The sequence below is a fragment of the Tripterygium wilfordii genome, chromosome 13, assembly GCF_013401445.1.
Source record: "Tripterygium wilfordii isolate XIE 37 chromosome 13, ASM1340144v1, whole genome shotgun sequence".
NCBI lineage: Eukaryota > Viridiplantae > Streptophyta > Magnoliopsida > Celastrales > Celastraceae > Tripterygium > Tripterygium wilfordii.
In genome coordinates, this window is record NC_052244.1 from 9,317,898 (window position 1) to 9,341,791 (window position 23,894).

The window sequence follows — 23,894 nt, forward strand, 5'->3', positions numbered from 1 at the left end:
ATCTTGACCTTGGTATCTCCAACAATTTTGTCATCTTTGACCATTTGATCAAACTTACACCAAATCTTGGCCTTGGTATCTTCAATGATTTCCTACAAAATGTGTAGCAACTTGCAACCATCTTTGACTCCAAAAATCAAGTAAGATCTTTTAAGTCAAAAATTGCAAGCAAAAATATGGTCTTATGCACAACCATTGGATTCACCTTTTAAATGGTCATCTTAACCCTTCAAGTCTTGTTGTAATCTGATCCATTCATAATTCAAAACAATTCAATCTCAGCCATAGATTAGTGTACCATTGGAGCTTGTAGTCTTCAAGAATATCTTCATAATCTAAGTCTTGTCTAGTTGCAAAATATACTTTCTCATCTCTTACAAATTTCAACCATTGCATTTGTCTTTTAGCTTCATCAATTGTCTTCTCACAAAAATCTGATCATTGACCTCAATAAAGCAAGCATGTGCAAGATCTTGTTTGATGAAGATAAGAGATCCTTCACGTGACCAAATATGTCCCTCCAATCTTGACTTCAAACTCTGAATTTGGCAGCATCAATATATCCATATTATACAGCCCTAAGGCTAATTCCAATCATCAATCAAAATGCCTTAGTGGAAGGTTGATGAACATAGGTTTTTCTTGGTTTTCTAGAGATCCAAGCTCATACTTGAAAACCGGACTTCAATTCACTTGAGCAAACTGAATTCTGAGTGATATAACATCCTCATGATGATTAACCTACAAAGAAATAGGAGGTAGAACTCCCCAATTGCATGTAAGCTCAAAGAGCTTCATATAGAGCGCATAGGTTAATTACATTAGAAAAAAAACCCAGAAAATTCATATTACTGCATGATAAATCATTTTATATATATTAGAATGTCCATAAAAAATTTCATAACAATCGGAAATCGTTTGGTCACTCAACCAAGCAAATAAGTCACTAATAGTGAAACCGATGAATTCTAAGTGTAAATTCAATGTCATTTTGCAAACTCAGTGTAAATGACCTTTTCTCTTAAACTTTACTAGGTCAAATATGTTCATAGTGATAAAACTAAGATGCACACGAAATTTCATTTAAATCGGAGTTCATTTGGTTCACCACGTTCACAAAGAACACATATGCACAAAATTAAGTAAAACCTAGTTTTGGCGGAAATTAAGCATATGACCAAATATATATGTGATGCACTTAATTTATCATGATTATAGTCCTAGAACATATATTAGACCTTCATGTGCATGTGGTTCAAGTTTCAAGTCATTTGGACCTAAGTAAGATAAATTATGATCATTAGAAGATTAATGCCGTAACTTAGTCCATGTATGTTTGTTTCCAAAACTTAATTTCCAGCACTATCTCAAAAATATATAGATACCAAATTCACATAGAGATATACATAAGCCTTCATTTGTATATGCACAATTAAGATATTAAACAATTAACCAAATAACCATTTAAGCATGTTTTCTAGCATTTTAGGATATGTTCAAGTCAAACATGCTCACACACATTTTAGTGTACAATCATACACAATCATCAAAAACACAATGTTGACTAGACACTAAGTCTTGGTCCAACAATCTCTTCATATTCCATTCGTATAAATATTCAAAAGTAAGAATCAGCATAAACCAATATCTTCCTCAAGAAATCTTCAAGGATGGATACTCCTAACTCTCCACCTGCAAAAAAGTCTAAAACTGATGAAGGTTCTACTTCTAAAGAAGAAGAAGGTGGAGATGATCCCATATTCAACCTCTCCCCTATAAGGGAAGACGTATACGAGGACGATCCCCAGAAAACCATCGAATCTCTACAAGAAGCTTTGATGGAAACCAAAAGGAGACTTAAAAAAGCAACCGACAAAGTTCAAGACTACAAAAGGCAACTTATGGTTTCAAGGTATGCCATACAAGGTGTTCGATATATGTCATGAGGCAGACAAGCAAGTACTCATGACCCAGATAAATTGCACGAAGCAATCACTGAGATCACAGTACAACTTGGATCTGTTGAAGATGGAATAGACAGTGTTCTTTATACCCTAGAATAAAATTCCTGTCCAACAGTAACCTGTGAGAACCTTGGCTGAAAATCCCATTGAGAAATTCCCTTTGTTAAGGGAAATTGTAAACATTGAAGTTTGAGGGAGTTCTTAGAAACCCTTGGTGTAAGGAGTTTTGTGGGTCTCTTAAAACCACACCTTAGTGGAGTTGGGAAAATCCTAGGTTGGTGAATCTAGGTATTAGACGTAGGAGAAGGGTCTCCGAACTATTATAAATCCCTGTGTTGATTTCTTTGTTTACTTGTTTATATTTACTACTTGTTTCAAACTGCAGGATTTTCAAAACCCTAATCTGTCCGAGATTAGCAGACTTACTTAAACTTTGAATTTTGATCTGAAATTTTGATATAGTGTTTATTAAGGTGTTGTGACATTGCATATAAAATTTTGTTGCATTTCGACATCATTTGATAGGTGAAACCTGAGTTGAAAAATCTGTGCGCAGTGTGTTGTTTGAAAATCTGTTTTGTGCAAATCTTGATTATTTGATATTTGGTCATTCACTATATTGTATCACATCTTGCATTGGATTGAATATTGATTAGGATAATCATTAGAGTCCAAATTTGTGTGCTATGTGTTAATTGTCATTAATTTGTTTAAATTTAAAAAGGGATTCCAATTGGAATTTGGGGACACAATTCACCCCCCCTCTTGTGTTAAACTCGATCCGTCAATTGGTATCGGAACAGGTTAGCTAAAACTAGGAGTTATATCCTATTTGGCATATTTATGGCAAATATTAATTCTTATGGTGAGGCCGAAGGCCTATCCATGAATAGACCACCATTTTTCAATGGCTTGCAATACCGTTTTTGGAAAAATAGGATGAAATTTTTTATAAATTCCATTGATTATGATTTGTGGGAAGTTGTAGAGAATGGTCCTTATGTTCGTAAGAAACTTTTGGGTGATGAGATGGTAGATAAGGAAAAGAGTGAGTTTACTAAGGAAGATAAGAGATTACTTAGCCTAAATAATAAGGCAATCAACACTTTGCACATTGCACTTATTAGGAGTGAGTTTGATTACACAGCTCAATGTAAGAGTGCAAAGGAGATTTGGGATATGTTAGAATTGAAGCATGAAGGAACAAGTCAAGTGAAGGACTCTAAGATAAACATGCTAGTCACCGAGTTTGAGACCTTTAGAATGAAGAAGGGTGAGAGCATTAGAGAGATGTTTTCTAGACTTACTTGCATATGTAATGAATTAGAAGCCTTGAACAAACCATATGAGGAAGTTGATAAGGTCCAAAAGATCCTTAGGAGTTTACCTAGGATTTGGAAAGATAAGGTAGTAGCCATTAAAGAGGCTAAAGACCTTAGGAAGCTTAAGATAGAGGAATTAATAGGAAGTCTAATGACACATGAGTTGGAGATGTCAAGATTAGATGAGGAAGATGCACCACCTAAGAAAAATGGCTTAGCTCTTAGGATCAATAGTGACACTAGTTCGGATTCTAGTGATGATGATAGTGAAATAGGGGCAGCCCTATTAGCTAAGCATTTCAAGAAGTTCTTGATGATGAACAAACGTGGAGGATTCAAGAATAGAAAGGCTTTTAAAGAAAAGAGAGAGGAGAAAGAGAAAGAAAAGAGTACTTGCTTTAAGTGTGGCAAAGTAGGTCACTTTATGGCCGATTGCCCTAAGCTTCAAAAGAAGAAGCATAAGGAATATAGAGAGAAAGAGAAGAAGAAGGAAAAAGGGAAGAAGGAGAAGAAGGCATTCAAGGCCATTTGGGATGATTCTTCATCATCATCTTCAAGTGATAGTGAAGAGGAACTCCAAGCCAACTTGTGTCTCATGGCAAATGAGGAAGAGGAAGTGTCCTCATCAAATTCGGATGAGATGGTAACATCTTCTAAACCTTCTTATGATGAGCTCTCTTGTGTTTATGATGAACTTTATATTGCTTATGAGAAATTGATGCATAAACACAAGCATTCTAAGAAAGAAGTTAGTAGACTTTCTAAAGTAGAAAAAATGCATCTAAATGAGTGTTGTGATTTGAAATCTAAATATGATGATGTATGTTTTTCACTTGATGCATTAGTTCAAGAAAATGAGGATTTAAAAGATCAATTGAAAACACGTGTTAATTCTAGTAACATTGCATCATTTAGCAATTCACATGACTTAGATGCTTTGCATGCTAGGATTCATGAGCTAGAAGGTGAGTTGGATACATGGGATGATCATGAGTGCATTATTATGCCTAACTCTTCTTCTCTACAAAAAGAGCTTGATATGGCCAATGAGAAATACAATATGCTTGAAAAACAATTTTCAAAATTTTCTATGAGTTCTTCTAAATTGGATGAACTTCTTGCATCTCAAAGACATTATCTTGACAAGAGTGGATTAGGATATGATCCTATGAAACTTAAGAACACCCTAGAGGCTAAGGAGGCCACGGTCAACGTGAACAAAAATGGTACCTACCCCAAGGGTAAGGCTAATGTTCCTAAGGGAACTACACCTAGGAAGAGGAAAGTTTATGTGAAGAAGGTTTGGGTGCCTAAAAGGTTGAATGACTTTGAAAAGAAAGCATATGTGATGAGAACTTTCAAAATTGATGCATATGCCTTTATTGCTACTAACCCCAAAGGATCCAAAGTTTGGATACCTAAGGTATATTAAACATGTGTTTATCTAGGTGTGCTTAAAATTCAAATCCGAGTCATGCAAATGGTATTTGGATAGTGGTTGTTCTAGACACATGACGGGAGATGCTTCATTATTCACATCCTTTGAAGCAAAGAAGAATGGAGGATTTGTGACCTTTGGAGACAAGGTCAAAGGTAAGATCCTAGGCTTGGGATCCATAGGTAACTCTTCTTTCTCCCTTAGTGAAGTAAGATTGGTTGAAAATTTATCTTTTAATTTATTGAGTGTTAGTCATTTAGCCGATAAAGGCTTTGATATTCTTTTCAAAAATGATAAATGTTATGTGTTTGATTTTTATGGTAATGTTGTGAAATTAGGAAGTAGAAGTGGTGATATGTATATAATGCATTTTGATGCTATGAAAAATTCTAAAATATCTTGCTTGCTTGCTAAGAATGATGATGCTTTGCATTGGCATAGAAGATTAGGTCATATCGGAATGTCTACATTGAAAAAGTTGTGTGCCAATGAACTTATTAGAGGATTGCCTAAGTTAAATTTCAATGTTGAACATGTTTGTGATGTTTGTGTTAGAGGTAAACAAACTAAAGAGTCTTTTAAGCCTAAACTTGATATTAGTACTTCTAGGCCTCTAGAATTGTTACATATGGATTTATTTGGTCCTAGTAGAGTTAGGAGTCTAGGTGGAAAATACAATGCATTTGTTATTGTGGATGATTATACTAGATTTACATGGTGTTTGTTTCTTGTGCATAAAAGTGATGCATTGCATGCTTTTGAAAACTTACTTAGGAGATTGCAAAATGAGCATAACTTAAAGGTTTCAAAAATTAGAAGTGACCATGGAGGTGAATTTGAAAATGCTAATTTTGATTCTTTGTGTGCTTCTTTTGGTATTAAACACGAGTTTAGTGCTCCTAGGACACCTCAACAAAATGGGGTTGTAGAAAGGAAGAATAGAACTTTACAAGAACTAGGAAGAACCATGCTTCTAGAATATAATCTTCCTAAATATTTTTGGGCCGAAACTACCAGTAATGCATGTTATGTGAGTAATAGACTTAGCATTAGAAAAGGATTAAAGAAAACTCCTTATGAACTCTTGTATGGCAAGAAACCTAAAGTAGATTACTTTAAGGTTTTTGGTGCTAAATGTTTTATTTTAAATACCAAAGACAATTTGGATAAATTTGATGCAAAGAGTGACATTGGAATATTTTTAGGATATTCATCATCATCTAAAGCATATAGAGTATTTAACTCTAGAACTAAAATTGTGGAAGAAAGTGTAAATGTTAAATTCGATGATATGACCACACTTGCTCCAAATGTGCGTGTAGAAAATAAATTTTCAGATTTGGAACATCCTTTGAAGCACAAAAATGAAGGTACACATGGAGTACAATTGCTAGAAGAAGATGAAGATGATGTCCCTTTGGTGGAGAACTTAAGGGAGATGAATATCTCAAATGAAGAAACTCCACCAAATGAAGAAAGTGAAGGTGAACCCGAGGGAAATGAAGAACAAAATGAAGCTGAAAATGCTATGGAACAACCGGGTGTTCACAAATACAAGGTGATGAAGTCTCATCCAAAAGAACTAATTATTGGAGACTTGCATCAAGGAAGGCAACTAAGAGCCAAAAGGGACTCTACGGTCAATTCTAATCCTTTAAACTCTTTTGCCATGCTTTCTTTAGTAGAGCCTAAAAATGTACGTGATGCTTTGCATGATGATGATTGGGTGTATGCCATGCAAGAGGAGTTAGAACAATTTGAGAGAAGTAAGGTTTGGACTCTTTGTCCTAAACTTAAACACCACACCATTATAGGAACAAAATGGGTCTGTAGGAATAAGATGGATGAAAATGGTAATGTAACTAGGAACAAAGCTAGATTAGTGGCCCAAGGATATTGCCAAGAAGAGGGCATTGACTTTGATGAAACCTTTGCATCGATTGCAAGGTTAGAGGCTATTAGATTATTGCTTGCATTTGCATGTTACAAAAATATCAAACTTTTTCAAATGGATGTGAAAAGTGCATTTTTAAATGGTGTGATAAATGAGGAAGTTTATGTTAAACAACCTCCCGGATTTGAAAGGAAGAAATTTCCAAACCATGTTTACAAAATAGACAAGGCTTTATATGGTTTAAAACAAGCTCCTAGAGCTTGGTATGAAAGATTGTCTAAGTTCTTGCTTGAAAATGGTTTTCAATGTGGTAGTATTGATGATAATTTGTTTATTAAATACAAAGGTCTTGATATGCTAATTGTGCAAATATATGTTGATGATATTGTGTTTGGTGCTACATTAGAATCTATGTGTGAAGATTTTGCATTATGCATGAAGAATGAATTTGAAATGAGTATGATGGGTGAGTTGACCTACTTTCTAGGTTTACAAATTAAACAAACCCCACTTGGCACTCACATTAGTCAAACTAAGTATACAAATGAGATATTAAAAAGGTTTGGCATGGATATTTCTAAAGGTTCATCCACACCTATGGGAGTGGGAACCAAATTAGAACCCGACCTAGATGGTAATGATGTTGATCAAAAGAGATATAGGTCAATGATTGGTAGTTTACTTTACTTGACCGCATCTAGGCCCGATATTATGTTTAGTGTTTGCATGTGTGCAAGATTTCAATCTAATCCTAAGCAAACACATCTCATGGCCATAAAGAAGATTCTTAGGTACTTAAAGGACACACCTTCCCTAGGGTTGTGGTATGATAAGAAATCTTCATTTGACTTGCATTCATTTGTAGATGCCGACTTTGCGGGTTGCAAAATAAATTGGAAAAGTACTAGTGGTACTTGTCAATACCTAGGAAATATGCTCATATCTTGGTTCTCCAAGAAGCAAACATGTGTTGCTTTGAGCACTACCGAAGCCGAATATATGGCTATTGGTAGTTGTACTTGCCAATTGTTTTGTATTAAACAACAAATGCTTGATTTTAATATGGAATTTTCAAACATTCCAATTCTTTGTGATAACATAAGTGCCATACATTTGTCTAAGAATCCTAGATATCATGGTAAAGCTAAGCATATAGACATTAGACATCATTTCATTAGAGATCATGTTGCTAAAAAGAACATTGTGCTTGAACATGTAGAAGGGGAACATAATATTGCCGATTTGTTCACTAAGCCTTTAGCTAAGGATAGATTCATAAAACTAAGAAATGCATTGGGTTTGTGTGAAGCACCTTGAGTGCATATTACTTGAATGCATATCCTTGTTTGATTGATATCCCAAGTTTGAACTTGAATACTTATTATATTTTCTTGGTGATATGTGCTTATAAGCTAAATGTATAAATTGGTATGCATGATTGAAGGGGGAGTAACCTAGTGTCATTAGGAGGCCATGGGTCACTTAGTGTGATAGGCTCCAAATTGGGTTACTCAGGTTCTATTAGTTCAATTGGTGTGTTGCCATGACTATTTGTTGATGAGAACTATTTTTGATATTATTTGAAGCATGTTTATGGTCTTAAATCACTTTTGTGATAAAATCTCAAAAATGCTTATAAATCTTTTACAAAACTTGCATCAACCCCTTAGTTCTTCACTTTTTGAATTATTACAAAAAGGGGGAGAGACATGATGATAAATTGCATTAAAATCATTTGCCAAAATGCATATATAGGCATAACTTAAGGGGGAGTGTATATGCCATGATTGGGAGAGAATAGATGTTAAAGTGAGGGGGAGCTAAGCTTACTTAACTAAAGTTGTATATGAGTTTCAAAATTGTTTTAAATTGATATCATTAAACTTTTTAATGCACTTTGAATTGATATTAAATTCAATTACAATCAAATAAACATTTATATCATGCATGTTTTGTAATCATCAAAAAGGGGGAGATTGTTGGACCTATGGTCCTATATGTCTAATTTTGATGATACTAAATCATTTATAAATGATAATGAAACATTAAAGCAATATTTGATTTATATGAATGGAATTTAAATGACTATATATTTTTGAGATAGTGCTGGAAATTAAGTTTTGAAAACAAACATGCATGGACTAAGTTAGAGCATCAATTTTCCAATTATCATATCTTAACCAACTTAGGTCCAAATGACTTGAAACTTGAACCACATGCACATGAAGGTTTAATATATGTTCTAGGACTATAATCATGAGAAATTAAGTGCATCACATATATATTTGGTCATATGCTTAAATTCCGCCAAAACTAGGTTTTACCTAATTTTGTGCATATGTGTTCTTTGTGAACGTGGTGAACCAAATGAACTCCGATTTAAATGAAATTTCGTGTGCATCTTAGTTTCATCACTATGAACATATTTGATTTAGTAAAGTTCAAGAGAAAAGGTCATTTACACTGAGTTTGTAAAATGACTTTGAATTTACACTTACAATTTATCGGTTTCACTATTAGTGATCTAATTGCTTGGTTGAGTGACCAAACGATTTCCGATTGTTATGAAATTTTACATGAACATTCTAATACATATAAAATGATTTATCATGCAGTAATATGAATTTTCTGGGTTGTTTTTCTAATGTAATTAACCTATGCGCTCTATATGAAGCTCTTTGAGTTTACATGCAATTGGGGAGTTCTACCTCCTATTTCCTTGTAGGTTAATCATCATTGTGGTCTCATATGGCTCAGAATTCAGTATGTTCAAGAGTGGTCGAATTCCTGTTTCTAAGAATGAGCTTGGAGCTCTAGGAAACTATGAAAAATCCTATATTTGTCAACTTTCCACTAAGGCATTTAATCAAGTTGAATGAATCCAACATTGAGGCTATTGGTTGTGGTCTTCATGGAGATACAACTCTTTTCAAACATGTGGGACAAACCTTGTCCTCTCTATCATTAGTGATATATTCTTGTTTGACATTTTCACTCAAGACATGTGCTACCAAGAAAGTTAGGTTGGTGCAATCAAACAAGATCCTTGACTAAGAGATCACTTTTGAAGTCTTTGATTCAAAATGAAGGGACAAGATGGCATAGTACAATCTACATCCATGGTTGAGAATTAAAGAGAGTTTGAATGGTCAAGATTTGAAGACATACATTGATCAAATGGTTGTGCATAAGACAACTTTCTTGCTTGCAATTTTTGACTTAAAAAAGGAGCATGTGCAACGTCTATATGCTCTATGGTGGAGATTTGTTTGCTCAAATCATCAATGACCAAGATTAGGAGCTGCAATGGATGGTAGAGATCAACTCTTGAAGTTTGATCCAATGGCTGCAAGCATAGGAGAGAATTGCCTTTAAAAGAGGATCTTCCCTTTCATACAACTTGGAGAAGCAAATTGAAAATTATCCTTGAGAGAAACCTCTTGCTATCAAGTTCATCAATCATCAAGCTTTCTTGCTATTTGCTACAACAATCTTCTCCAATACAAGCCTCTACAATCAAGGACTTCTCACTACTCTTGCTTTTGCAAAAGGGAAGTTCCTATATCCTTTAGGCTTTGTTTACTTACACTCTAAACCTCTCTTGTTCTTAAAATCCTATCTTTGAGAGTGTTGCTGTAATCTTAAGAGTTCCACACCAAATACCTTTGAGGTAACCTGTGAGAACCTTGGCTGAAAATCCCATTGAGAAATTCCCTTTGTTAAGGGAAATTGTAAACATTGAAGTTTGAGGGAGTTCTTAGAAACCCTTGGTGTAAGGAGTTTTGTGGGTCTCTTAAAACCAAACCTTAGTGGAGTTGGGAAAATCCTAGGTTGGTGAATCTAGGTAGTAGACGTAGGAGAAGGGTCTCCGAACTACTATAAATCGCTGTGTTGATTTCTTTGTTTACTTGTTTATATTTACTACTTGTCTCAAACTGCAGGATTTTCAAAACCCTAATCTGTCCGAGATTCGTAGACTTACTTAAACTTTGAATTTTGATCTGAAATTTTGATATAGTGTTTATTAAGGTGTTGTGACATTGCATATAAAATTTTGTTGCATTTCGACATCATTTGATAGGTGAAACCTGAGTTGAAAAATCTGTGCGCAGTGTGTTGTTTGAAAATCTGTGCGCTGTGTGTTGTTTGAAAATCTGTTTTGTGCAAATCTTGATTATTTGATATTTGGTCATTCACTATATTGTATCACATCTTGCATTGGATTGAATATTGATTAGGATAATCATTAGAGTCCAAATTTGTGTGCTATGTGTTAATTGTCATTAATTTGTTTAAATTTAAAAAGGGATTCCAATTGGAATTTGGGGACACAATTCACCCCCTCCTCTTGTGTTAAACTCGATCCGTCAGTTATTGTTATATGATCTGGTGCTTTTTCTGTTGTTGGTGGCTCATTTTGCTGCCAAGGTGGAGATTTGTGAGATGTGGGTTAAAATAAGCTACAGGTCTGTTTCTGGGCAAGGTGTCAACACAGGTCTTTCTGAAACGCGTTAAGAGGCTACGGGAGTGTTTTTTGGGCCCTGCAACAATAAATGTTGTCCCGAGACAGCAGTTTCAGTAGTCCTTGTTTTAGGTTACGGGAAAAACTGAGAGAAAAAGAGATAGAGACTTGTTTCATAGGCTCCAAACTTGTAATCTTGTTCTTGTAATCACTCAAGAAGATCATAGTGGACGATTGTTGGACGTAAGTTCTCGTATTGAGGACGAACTAGGGTAATTTTGTGCGTTCTTTATTTCCTGTGAATATTCTATTTTTTGCTTGATTTGTTTGGGATTGCTTGCAACTACTAGATTGATTGCTCATATTATTTTCTGGACTGCTGTTATTCCATTGATTTCACAACATATTGTTATCTAGCTTATCTTTAACAACATACACTTGACGCATCCTAACTATGTATTTTCTTATTCTATATACTCTGAGAATATGAATTTTCTTATTCAATAAACTCTGAGAATATGAAATTCTTTAAGGCTACAAATAGTGAATCCAACTTATTGGATTCTAGATAATCCCCACCATGATAATCTCCTTCAAGAATTCTACTCTCCACTTTTACACCTTTTTCTTTCATCATCATTACCAGTCCAATCTGACGATCTATTCCGGTATCCCTGTCGCCAGTAGCTACCAATATCTTCCAACCCAAAAGTTTCATCTTGTCGAATAGTTTTGACCTATCCATTACCATTGGATTACAGTACTCATGATCACGATTAGCTCCAATTGGCAAAGAGTGCTTCCACATCACATCACTTAGTGTAAGAGGAAAAAGGAGGTTGTTTTCTTTTCTTAACTCAGATTCAGTTCTTTCGGACCCGCCAAAAAACGGATAATGCAATATCAAGCCCTTAATCTTCAATGGCTTGAAATTATCTACGTCTTCTGCCGCCACACGTAAACCGACATGGTATGCTATGTTCCCTCCTAAAATTAAACATTGCTTAAGTAATAAAATTAAAGTAGACTACCACTGGATTATTTTAAAAAAAAATGTTAGTACATACCAGCACTGCCACCCATGATGAAGCAATTAGTAAGATCAGCATGGTCTCTCACCCAAGAATCCTCCGTGAATTTTATCCACTGCAACGCTTCGATTGCATCATCGTACGCTGCTGGGAGGAGATGCTCGGGTCCAACACGGTAGTTGATAGAGACGACAACAACAGAGAGTCGTAATGCAAGATTGGAACAAAAGTTATAAATTATGGAGGTAGCCGTACTGGATATAACAAACCCTCCACCAGGGTAGTATATAATGAGAGGGAGTAGAGCATTTGTGGAGGAAGACTCGAGCGCATGTCGAGGAAGATATAGACGAGCCCAAGTATTATTTGATTGGTTGATCGGGATGTCTTTGGAGAGAACCGGAGCTGGGTAGCTAAGATCAGGTATGATTGACGCTATTGGAAATCTGCTGGGTTTTTTTCTTGTGATTGTGCCGTCATGGTGGTGTATCAGGTCCAAGAAGTCGTATGGATCGGTCATCGGATCAGGGATGAACGGCGCTAATTGATCGGACATTATAAAGAATTTTCAACTGAGAAACTTGATCATCTCTTATCTTACAAAGGTCTGTATATATGGAGAGGGAAGACTGTAATCTAATTTATTGCTTGTGGGCCATCAACATTACGTGGTAGGTTTGGACACTCAATTTGGTGTTTTCACAAGTGGATATCAATCAAGGACCATTTTCTAATTGTCATAGACAAGGAAATAGACATTAATGGTGCATGGGACGAGGTGACATGCCGGCCTTTTGTCGTGTAGAAGTCGATCGAGACTAGTTGCTATTGAATGGACACAAAAAAAAGATATTTTTTGTATGGCTGATGATGGCTCTCTCAAAATGGTCGGCTGTTAGAATTGACGGTGTACAAAGATTCTCCATTAGAAAATGATTCTCAACACATAATTTATTTATAGAATGAAAAAATAACAAATTTTAAAAAGTTTGCTGTCACAACCTCTTCTAGAATGTCGTTGGTCGAACGACAATTATATTGCAAGTAAAAGATATGGGGAGAGTAGATCTAAAGCAAGCATATATAAAATGAAGAATCTAAAAGCTAAACTTGGTAAACAAATAAATTAAACAATATTTAAACAATTTAAACAAATAAACCAAACTTAAAACCATCCATAGGCGGTTCAACCAGCCTTGAAGGAGGTAGCAGAATTTAAATGCATATATGTAAACTTACAGACTTTCGAAGTTCAAGGACTTGTAAACTTGAACTTTAGATTTTGTACTAACCTACTTTGAGAGGACTATCTTGAAGGACCTTCAAAATGAATGTCTTTTGATCCGACTATCCTAAGTTTTAAGAGAGAGTGTTTTTTCCGACCTCCCTTAACCATTACATGCCTTCTCCTTATATAGATGGAGAGGTCACGACATTATCATTTGATTTTGCTTTTGCTTTTACTTTTCCAACTTTTGCTGTAGCTTTGACTATTTTGTCTTTTCTACTGTAGTTTTGACGACTCCTGTAGCTTCGGTGGCTTGACACTTTAATCATTGTGTCGTCTTCTTTTGGCAGCAACTGTCACTGGGTTTGATGGAGTACCTTATAGGATTTTTGGACTTTTTAGCAAAGTCTCCAGGTTTCAACGGGTTTGATCATTTCTTTACCACCTACCGTTTGAGGTGGAATAGCCAATCATATATACCTAGACTTGAATAGGTACCATATAGGATTTTTAGACTTTTTAGTAAAGTCTCCAGCTTTCAACGGGTTTGATAATTTCTTTACCACCTACCATTTGAGATTGAATAGCCAAACCTAAACTGGGTTTGATCAGTTTTATTCCTCCAGAAGATCATCATCAGAATTGAAACTTTTTAAGGAGTTTTTATCGGATTTTTTCGTAGATGATTTAACAGAGGATTGACTTGTATAGGCTTGTAACTCAGAAAGTGTTTTTTTTTTGTAGAAATTGGGTTAATTCATTTTCTGAGTTGGCAGAGACCAATTTAGAACTAATGAATGATTTCATCCCGAGAAAATTTTGATGGTCTTTTTCAGGGGCTTTACTTTGAGGGGGTTTTGACGAAAGTCATTTGAGAACATTTTGAGGATAGGCTTTGTAAGGATTGAATTTATCCCACCATTTGCATTTAAAGGTTCGGATAAGAAATGTTTGTGTACTGGGTTTGGTATGATAGCCGTATTCCCAGTTGGAAATCCATGATATTGCAAATGTTGAGAAGAAGTATGATAATGGTGGTAAGGTTTTGTCCTTTGGTTGGAATTTTGAACGGAAGACATCATATCCTTCTTGTACTATGGGTGGAAGAATTTGCGGAACAGGTCTGAAATACCACCACCATTCATTAAACCAATATGGAAAATCATAAGTTTGATCAAATTTAAAATAGAAGAACCACGAATGTTTTTGTTCTTCATTTTGAAAAAGAAAAGCTTTTGTCCATGCTTCTTGGTAGTCCCAATAATTATATCCCGCTGGATCAAAAGATTGAGAAAACCTTTTTGGTTTGTTTAAATCATGGCCCCATAGAGAAGGGGTTAAAATTTGTAAAATTTGGATCGTGCAATGGGTAATGATTGCAGGATCGGATGAAGAATGGTATTTTTTGATAGATATGGAGTCAAAATCCCCAAGTATGAACTCATAAAATCTTTGTGTTTTGCGAAAATCCTGTGGAATAAAATGCCAGTTTGAAGGAAAGATTTTTGAAACTACCTGTTTTGGATTTTCGCATTGGTATTCCTTCTCCATAAGAATCACTTTTTGAAAATTGGTTTGCCAAAATATTGTGAAGCTTGTGCTGGTCGTGTAGACCTATTATGAGCCAATGCAATCTCTGCAGCAATTACTAAGTCTATTGGAGATTCTTTTAAAATTGGCTGCGATTCGTGACTTTTGAGACTAGTTGTGGGTGCAACTAGGGATGCAACAGTTGGTTGCTTTTGTGCTTGAATTCCCAAAGTTGTTTCAGGTGTTTTTTGTAAATGGGAAATCCATGCTAAGAGTTCCGGATTATTTAAAATTTCTGCAGGGATTTCTGGATTAGAGTTTGAAGATGCTACTTGTTTTCCTTTAAGGGTAGTCTTTCTTTCTTCTTCTTCGGCGATATCAGCCCAAGACTTTTTTGGTAGTATTGTAGTATCTTATCGTACTATATTTTATATATTTTTTATACCTCAATTTACACTTATTTTTAGCTCTATTTATGGGAATGGACATGAATATTGCATAATTTATTTTTGGTTTGGGTTTTGCAGGTTTTAATGCAAAAGATGGAGTAAAAGGCCTAATTTAATCATTAGAGCCCATAAGTCAAATCCTTACTTAGTCCATCAATTGAAATCCAACAAGAAAAGTAGCTTAGCTATTGACTTGGAGACAGCCAAATCTATGGGAGGACATTGAACTCTTGATTGTGTGAAGGAAATAAACAAAGAAGAGAAGTGACAACCAATAAGGGAATGAAAAGAATCCAAAAAGTCAAACAAAACTATGAATACAAAGGAAGTTACTTGACATACGAGGGAGACGGGGAAATCAAGTAAGAAAAGGAAGTTTAGTTTTACTAGAATTGGAAAAGAACAAATCATTGGACAGAAAACTAGTCAAAAAAAGAGAACGTCAAATAAGAGTCAGAATTGGAATATGCGTCAATTGAAGGAAGTCCTGGCTGCTATATAAAGAGAAGCCCGTGCAACACAATGACACGAATTGGAGAGCTACATTCTCTACCTTTTGTTCTTCTTCTTGTCTCTAGCTTTTCTCTTTTTTCTTGTTCTTGATTCATGACGTTCCCATATTTAGCTTCCTTGTGTTCTTATAACATGAGTAGCTAAACTCCTTTGCTAGGGCTTGATGTAGTCTAGTATGATTATTGCAAGTACTTCAATTAATTGAATGCATAATTTTGGTTCATGATTCTTGTCTTTAATTTCTATGCTTATAATCTATTGTTTGTTTGGTTGATTGGCCACCAATTGAATGCTCAATTAGATTCATCTAGCTAGGACTACGGAACGAACCGAATTCACATGTCTTAGTAGAACTGAAATTAAGGAAATCAATTGTCACGCCCCTCTCTCCTAAGGTATACCGAAGTGTACCTATACCCATAGAGACGTGATTGACAGGGGACACCCCATCCCCCGAACCAATTCCCAAACTGATAATTAAACCCAATAAACATATATAATAATAATGGTAATAACCACCGAAACCACAGGAGATAATATACAACAGCGGATCAGTAGTATATATCTACTCGAAACCAAACCGTATAATATACACAAAATACAATACCAAAATCCATGCCCTGCTAGAATAGTCGGCTCGAGGCTACACATCAGCTCACGCAACCCGTCATTGACCACCATCACCCGCACCGAACTCACCTAAAAGGGAATAAAGAAGAGGGGTGAGCCACAAAGCTCAGTAGGGCGTAGAAAGGAAACACCGATATCCAAAAAAATAAGAAATCCAGGAATATGATGCAAAATATGCAGTACAATAAATATACAATCATTGGCATTCCAATCAAGTACTATGGTAGCCGATAAGGCTATACAACACCGTAACCACAAACCCCCAACCTCCAGAAATCCATAATTCGTACACCAAAATCCATAATTTGTAATCCATAATCCACCCCTGGACCCACCCTAATCCCTGTAAGGTGTCTCCCCGCCCAGGTTCACACCGAAACTGGATGAGGATCGGATATCCCGATAACATAGCCTACACCAAAGAGCGTCCCCTGTGATGCACCTCATCTCAGACGGTCTACAGGTACGTACCCAATCTATATATATATATATCATCCATCATAAATCCATATCCAATAGATTGGGCTCCTATATGGGCCCCACAGTCTACATCAACCACCTCCAACCACCCCACTCCTAAAAACAAACCAATAATCATAATCAACTAGAAATATAAACAAACATATAACAAGCCGTATTTCCACCCTCAGAAACCGATAGAATCACCATATAATAAGAGTCCGTGAAACTGGAACTCTAAAATCACAAGCAAGAGATAAGGAAACCCCTACCTGGAAATCGGAAAGCAAATACCACACCAGCGTCCCCGATAACCCCTAACTCCGAAAGTCAACCCACTCTGAATCTCAATCGGGATCACCGTCTACATCGAAAAACACAATATACGAAAATACAGTTAAAATACGTTCGGTCAACGGTCAAAGTCAATGGTCAAACGGTGTAAAACCGGTCAACCGGGTCAAACAGTGTATAACCGGGTCAAACAGGGTATAACCGGGTTAAACCAGGTCAAATAGGTTAAACCGGGTCAGACCGGTCAACTTGGCCTGACTCGGTCAACTCGACCGAAACCTATTCATTACCATCGCCGGCGATCTGGCCACCCAAACCTGCCAAATCTTATATCAAATCGAAGAGTTCGATGAGATGAACTCATAGGTACCTGAAACAAGCCAAACCATCGCCGGAATCGGCCTAATCGACCAAAGGAAGTTCACGGTGGCCGGAACTTCAATCTCATATTTCTCCCAAACCGGAGCTCCGTTTGATGTGATTCAAGTTGGTTTACACTCGTCTCATCATTACGCTTCTTTTCGTACCAACCACAACCACCACCGTCACCGGAATCACGAAATCGCCGTTGAACCCGTTTAAGAGAGAGAAAAAGGAGAGAGAGAGAAAAAATCGTGAAACAAGAGGGTATTTTTGAAAAATTTAAAAAGTTTTGGTATTTAATTAATTAATTCATCTTTCCACTGTAGTCCCTATGGTTTTACGAAAATGCAACTCACAAAAATGGAAAAATCCTATTAACTTTATAAATTCATAATAAATCCAATTTAAATCCGATTTGAGTGATTCTTGCGCTAAAAATTTTCTTTCTAAAACTCCCATTTATGAAAAATATTTCCAGATTTTTATCTTAATTTAATTTTTATTCTCCCCAAATCTCAGTTCACAATCACCGAGGTTCACTCCACCTCAATCCACGTGACAAAATACTATGAATAGTGTAAAAATCATGTCAGGATATTACATCAATTGTCGACTGCCATGAACAAGGTTTAGGGGATTAATTGGTTGTTATAGTTCTTTAGATCGTAATGAGTTGTTAGCCTTGGGTTAAAAACTGCGAACCGAACAGGATTAATCCACTGTTAATAATATTTGTTGGCACGGCGAACGAACGAACCAACATATTTAAGAAAGAATCAACCCTTAAATTGGAACCATAATTGTGTGTTTGTTAATTGAATGCTTGTGATAGGATTACTAGGTGAAATCATTGCCCTAGTGTTTTTCTCATATTGATATCACAAAAATCTGAACTTTAACTCCTTTGTTAGTTTAGTTTAATTACATCATACATATTCTCATTCATCACCTTTTCTGAATCATTCATCAAGTTAGGTACATTAATTGGATTAACTAGTCTCCGTGGGATCAACCTCGTACTTGCATACATTGTACTATTCAGACTCTTGTGCACTTGCGAGAATTATTATATCAGTATCCAGAGCATATGATGCTTTGGATTCTTTTTGGGTTTGGGATCTTGTTGTTGACATGGATCCTCTTCCTCTGCCCCTGCCGCGGTCACCGCGACCGATCATTTTGTCTGTACAAACACTTAAAGTATTGATACTATAATGATGTATGGAACATTGTTTTAATAAAGTATTATTAATAACAGATTGATGAATAAAGGGGAAATGCAACCATTGTCCAAATATCATGGAATGGATTCCCTCGTTGTTAACTTCAAAAGGTTTAATAAGATCTAAAAATGGTGTTCCTAAAATAACATATTTTGTAATATTTTGTATGCCAAGAAAACTGGTGGTAAAACCAATACCAGAATTTTGGATAATTATGTCAGATAATTTGTAAAGAATTTTTAAATTGTCACCATTTGCAGATTTTATTCCTTCAATCATGGTTTCCCAATACTTGCGAGAAACCAAATCAGCACGAAAACAGTTTAAATCGGCTCCGGAATCAACCAAAGCAATTGTATTAAAAGAATAAGAATTTTGAACATTTATTGTAATCTTAATAAACCATTTTTGACCCGTAATAATATGGGATAAAAATCCAAGAAATGGTTTATCTTCTTGGTAGGAACTATCAACTATAATCCCTTCGGTTTCAATTTTGTTAGTTTTTCAATATCATCTATTTCACTTGGGGTTTCGGATATAAGTAGTCCTTTTTTCCTTTATCTATGACAGTAGTTAATTCATTAATTTTTCAACAGTCTTTAATCTATTTATTTTTGAGAATTTTAATGTCTTTCTTGATTTCAGAGATTTCATATTGTAGTTCTGAGATACTAACATCATACTTATTTTTTGGGTTTTGGTTGTGTTTAGACAAGATGTCTTTTAGATTATATGTAGTAACTGGATTTTTGATTTTTTTGTCTGGTTGTACTAAGTTTTGTTTTAATTTTTCCAAATAAGCTAATCTTATCTCGGGATTATCAATATGATTGACTATATCTAAGAGGAATCCTCGATCTCGAGAAAGCATATTGCATTCAAGAGAACAGGAACTTAATTCATCTATTTGGATTTCACTATCCGAACTATTTTGAATGGAAGTTGTTTCATCATCAGTGTTGATGAGAAGTGCTTCCAGTTTTGCAAGAATAGGAGCATCTAATTTTAATTCATTGATTCTTTTCTTGACTCAACAGTATTTTGCTATATGTCCTGGAGTGTTACAATGATAACAGATTATAGATTTTGGATCTATTTTATCTGTCTTAGGAGGTATCCTATTTTTCCTAAAATTAGGTTTTTTGTAAAAGTCAGGTCTTTTATGATAATATTTTTTGTTAGAAAACCTAGATCTGTAATTTCTAGCTTCTTTTTTATCATTCTTGTTTTGTGAATAGTTTTCTTCATAACCAAATTATTTACAGAAAGATCCTAATTTATTTTTAAATTTATTCTGTTCCATTTTAATTGTTTTTTTTAAATTTATTCTGTTCCATTTTAATTGTTTTTGTAACTTAATATCAGAACAAAATTGTAAACCTACCTTTTGTATATAATTAACTAAATCACCATATGTTAATTGATTATACGGTATCTGGTCATTGTGTAAAGATTTAATCTTATCTCTAACCTTATCGCCTAATAAAATTGGAAGTCCGGCTAAGAACTTCTCTTTCCAGAAGGATTGATTGTTATCATGGCGCATCATGACCCACGTCAAGAAAGTATCTTTGTATTGGAGGAAATCATGAAGTTTTTTGCATCTTAAATTGGCTAAGAGTTCAGAAGACCTATCTCTAATACTAGAGGGATCTCCTAAGAAATGCTTTGAAATGGAGAAGATCAAGGTTGCAACAACATCCTGGATGTCTTCACCAAATTCACTTTTGATAATTGTACCATCAGAAGCAGTTTTGACAGCATTAAAAATTTCATTTTGTTGGGATGTCGTAAGATGGTAATCCCACCATCCTTTTAATTGACCAGTGAAACCAGCAGCTAATAAGTTGGCAATGGCTTGGTCAGTGATGTCTATTTTGGTTTTGTAGGCATTACTGACCATGGTCATTTGTTGTAAAAGATTAAGGATATTATAATCAGACATTCCATCTATGTTCCATTCATAGATGGTATTGGCATTGTATTTCATCTTATTAGTTTGTTTTTCTTCTAAAAGAAGATATGGTGCAGTGGTATTAGAATAATATAATTTTTGTGGAGATTGCCATTTCATTTTATTAATTTCAAAATCTGAATTTTCAGTTTGACTGCTAGCTTTGTCAAGATTGTGCACAGCAGGTTTTGAAGATTGTTCCGGGGTGTCAGGAATTTGTATTGAAGGGAAATGAGTAATTTCATTTCTTAATTGATCTAATTTTTTATCTAGAGCTTCCATAAAATTAGTGCTGTCATTGTGTAAGGTTTTTATTAATTTTGGAGGGATTTCATAGGGTTTAAAAACTGGCTTTTCTATACTAGGTTGAAGGATTGGTTTTTGTACATAATCTTCAATCCTATTCAATTGTTGGCCGATTGTAGATAAATGTTGATTTGTAAAATTATTTTGTTCAACTAGGTTTTCAAATTCTTTATCGGTTTTTGCGATTTTAAAAGGGGTTGCAATTATTGGAATATTTTTGTAATCTATTTGGAGTTGGGTTAAGGGTGGATGTTCAAACTCAATAATGGCATTTTGGGTTTTATCATGCCATGTTTGGATTCTAGTATGAGTCTCTACTGAAGGTGAAAAAGGGTAATCGCTACTTGTGTCAGTGGTCATTAATTCAAACCAGTCAAAAAATAATAATTGTATTTTGTGGTCATTCAGAAAATCATAATATTCTTTTTGAAGTGATTCTCTTTTTTGTCTTTTATATTTATTTAGAAACCATTCTCGTTTTAAGGTATTTTCTTTTGAATAAAATTCTTTTTGTAAATAATTTTTGTCAATAACAAAATCACTTTCTAAGATTCCTAATTCAGGATGGTCAGAATTATCTACCATTTGGGAATAGGTTGGTGACATTGGAGGTGATTCCTTTTGTTCTGTTTGAGAATCCTCGTGGGATCCAGGATGTTGAACATCATAAAAGGGTTAAGGTGTTAAACTGGAATTATCCACACCTCGTAATTCAGAGGTACTAGGTGGATATCTTGGTTTAGAAGTTGTACTTGAAGCAGAAAAAGAATTTCTTGATTGTAGACTAAAAGGGGATTTAAAAGAATTGGAAGAAGAACCTATTTGAAGATTTTGTAAATCTATTGAATGACGTTGAGAGCTGAAAGTTATTTCGACCTTTCCGTTCGTGGATTGAGTGATATACTCAATGTTTGTATTTTCTTTCTTCTTGGGAGGTACAGCCTCCTATAATTCCCAAGTTTTGGGTAGGGTCACATCATTCCATTTAATTGATTTTGGAATTGTCATATTAGACCTAGCATCGTCAGTTTGTATCAGCAAGGTTTCACCGCGAGGTGATTGTCTACAGTCACGTAGACATAATAAGATAGAGGTATCTAATCCCTCTCTTGTTAAAGGTTTAACACCGATTTGTACTAATCCTATATGAAGATAATTGTACTTAGCTCTAGGCTTAGCGTCCGTGGATTGTAGTAAATAATTTAATAGTTTCATGTGATTTAAAAAGAGGAACATCTCTTTCTTCAGTTTTAATTGTATAATCTGAAGGATTTAAGATAGATAATTTAGATTCTTTTTTATCAATTTTGTTTATTTCTACTCAGGGAATATCCCAAGTATCAATTGACCTATCTAAATCCTCAAGATTAATCCCTTCTTGGTTGACGATTCTATCGCCAGATATTGAACTAGAAGTAGAAGTTAACCTAAAAAGAGAACTCATGTTTAAAAATTGAGAACAGTGGCTACTTGCTGTGGAGGAACAGAAACGGCATCACCGGCATCCTTTCAGCCAAAAGACGCACACAACCACAACCACGGCCTCACCACTGAACGTGAACGTTTAACCACTTATTATCTAATTAAATACAACGACTTGCCTCTGGCTCTGATACCATAACGACAAGGATCAGGCAAGCGCAGAAGAGACCGAGCGAGCAAGACTTAGATAGATAATTGATAGAAGTGATATGGGGGGAGTAGATCTAAAGCAAGCATATATAAAATGAAGAATCTAAAAGCTAAACTTGGTAAACAAGTAAATTAAACAATGTTTAAACAATTTAAACAAATAAACCAAATTTAAAACCATCCATAGGCGGTTCAACCAGCCTTGAAGGAGGTAGCAGAATTTAAATGTAGAAGCATAAAAGATTGATAAGAATGGCGGTAAGACCAGCCATTAATTGATATCTGTATTAGATTCCATATATGTAAACTTACAGACTTTTGAAGTTCAAGGACTTGTAAACTTGAACTTTAGATTTTGTACTAACCTACTTTGAGAGGACTATCTTGAAGGACCTTCAAAATGAATGTCTTTTGATCCGACTATCCTAAGTTTTAAGAGAGAGTGTTTTTTCCGACCTCCTTAACCATTACATGCCTTCTCCTTATATAGATGGAGAGGTCACGACATTATCATTTGATTTTGCTTTTGCTTTTACTTTTCCAACTTTTGCTGTAGCTTTGACTATTTTGTTTTCTACTGTAGTTTTGACGACTCCTGTAGCTTCGGTGGCTTTACCCTTTAATCATTGTGTCGTCTTCTTTTGGCAGCAACTGTCACCGCTTTTGACCAAATCCCTTTAAACCCGGATTTGATTGGGTACCTTATAGGATTTTTGGACTTTTTAGCAAAGTCCCCAGCTCTCAACGGGTTTGATCATTTCTTTACCACTTACCGTTTGAAGTGGAGTAGTCAAATCACTTAGACCCAGATTTGATTAGGTACCATATAGGATTTTTGGGCTTTTTAGCAAAGTCTCCAGCTCTCAACGGGTTTGATCATTTATTTACCACTTACCGTTTGAAGTGGAATAGTCAAATCACTTAGACCCAGATTTGATTAGGTACCATATAGGATTTTTGGACTTTTTAGCAAAGTCTCCAGCTCTCAACGGGTTTGATCATTTCTTTACCACTTACCGTTTGAAGTGGAATAGCCAAACCTATACTGGGTTTGATCAGTTTTATTCCTCTAGAAGATCATCATCAGATTTTAAAACTCTTTTAAGAAGTTTTGTGATTTATTTTGAAAAGAAATGTTTTTAATCTTCGATGCCCCAGCCTTCGGGCTCATCTTCGTATTCATTCCATTCTTCAAAATA

At 35.2% G+C, this 23,894-nt stretch overlaps 1 protein-coding gene across 1 annotated transcript; it reads right to left on the reverse strand.

Annotated features, from left to right (window-relative positions):
• Window positions 1–11,450: 11,450 nt before the first annotated feature.
• Window positions 11,451–13,500, reverse strand: LOC120012181 (probable carboxylesterase 120). The gene is made up of 4 exons (XM_038863486.1): window positions 13,404–13,500; window positions 12,148–13,003; window positions 11,573–12,067; window positions 11,451–11,540 (listed from the first exon to the last, which is right to left on the reverse strand). The coding sequence occupies exons 2-3, from the start codon at window positions 12,665–12,667 to the stop codon at window positions 11,577–11,579; spliced, it is 1,011 nt and encodes a 336-aa protein (XP_038719414.1). The 5' UTR covers window positions 12,668–13,003; window positions 13,404–13,500; the 3' UTR covers window positions 11,451–11,540; window positions 11,573–11,576.
• Between the last annotated feature and the right edge of the window lie 10,394 nt (window positions 13,501–23,894).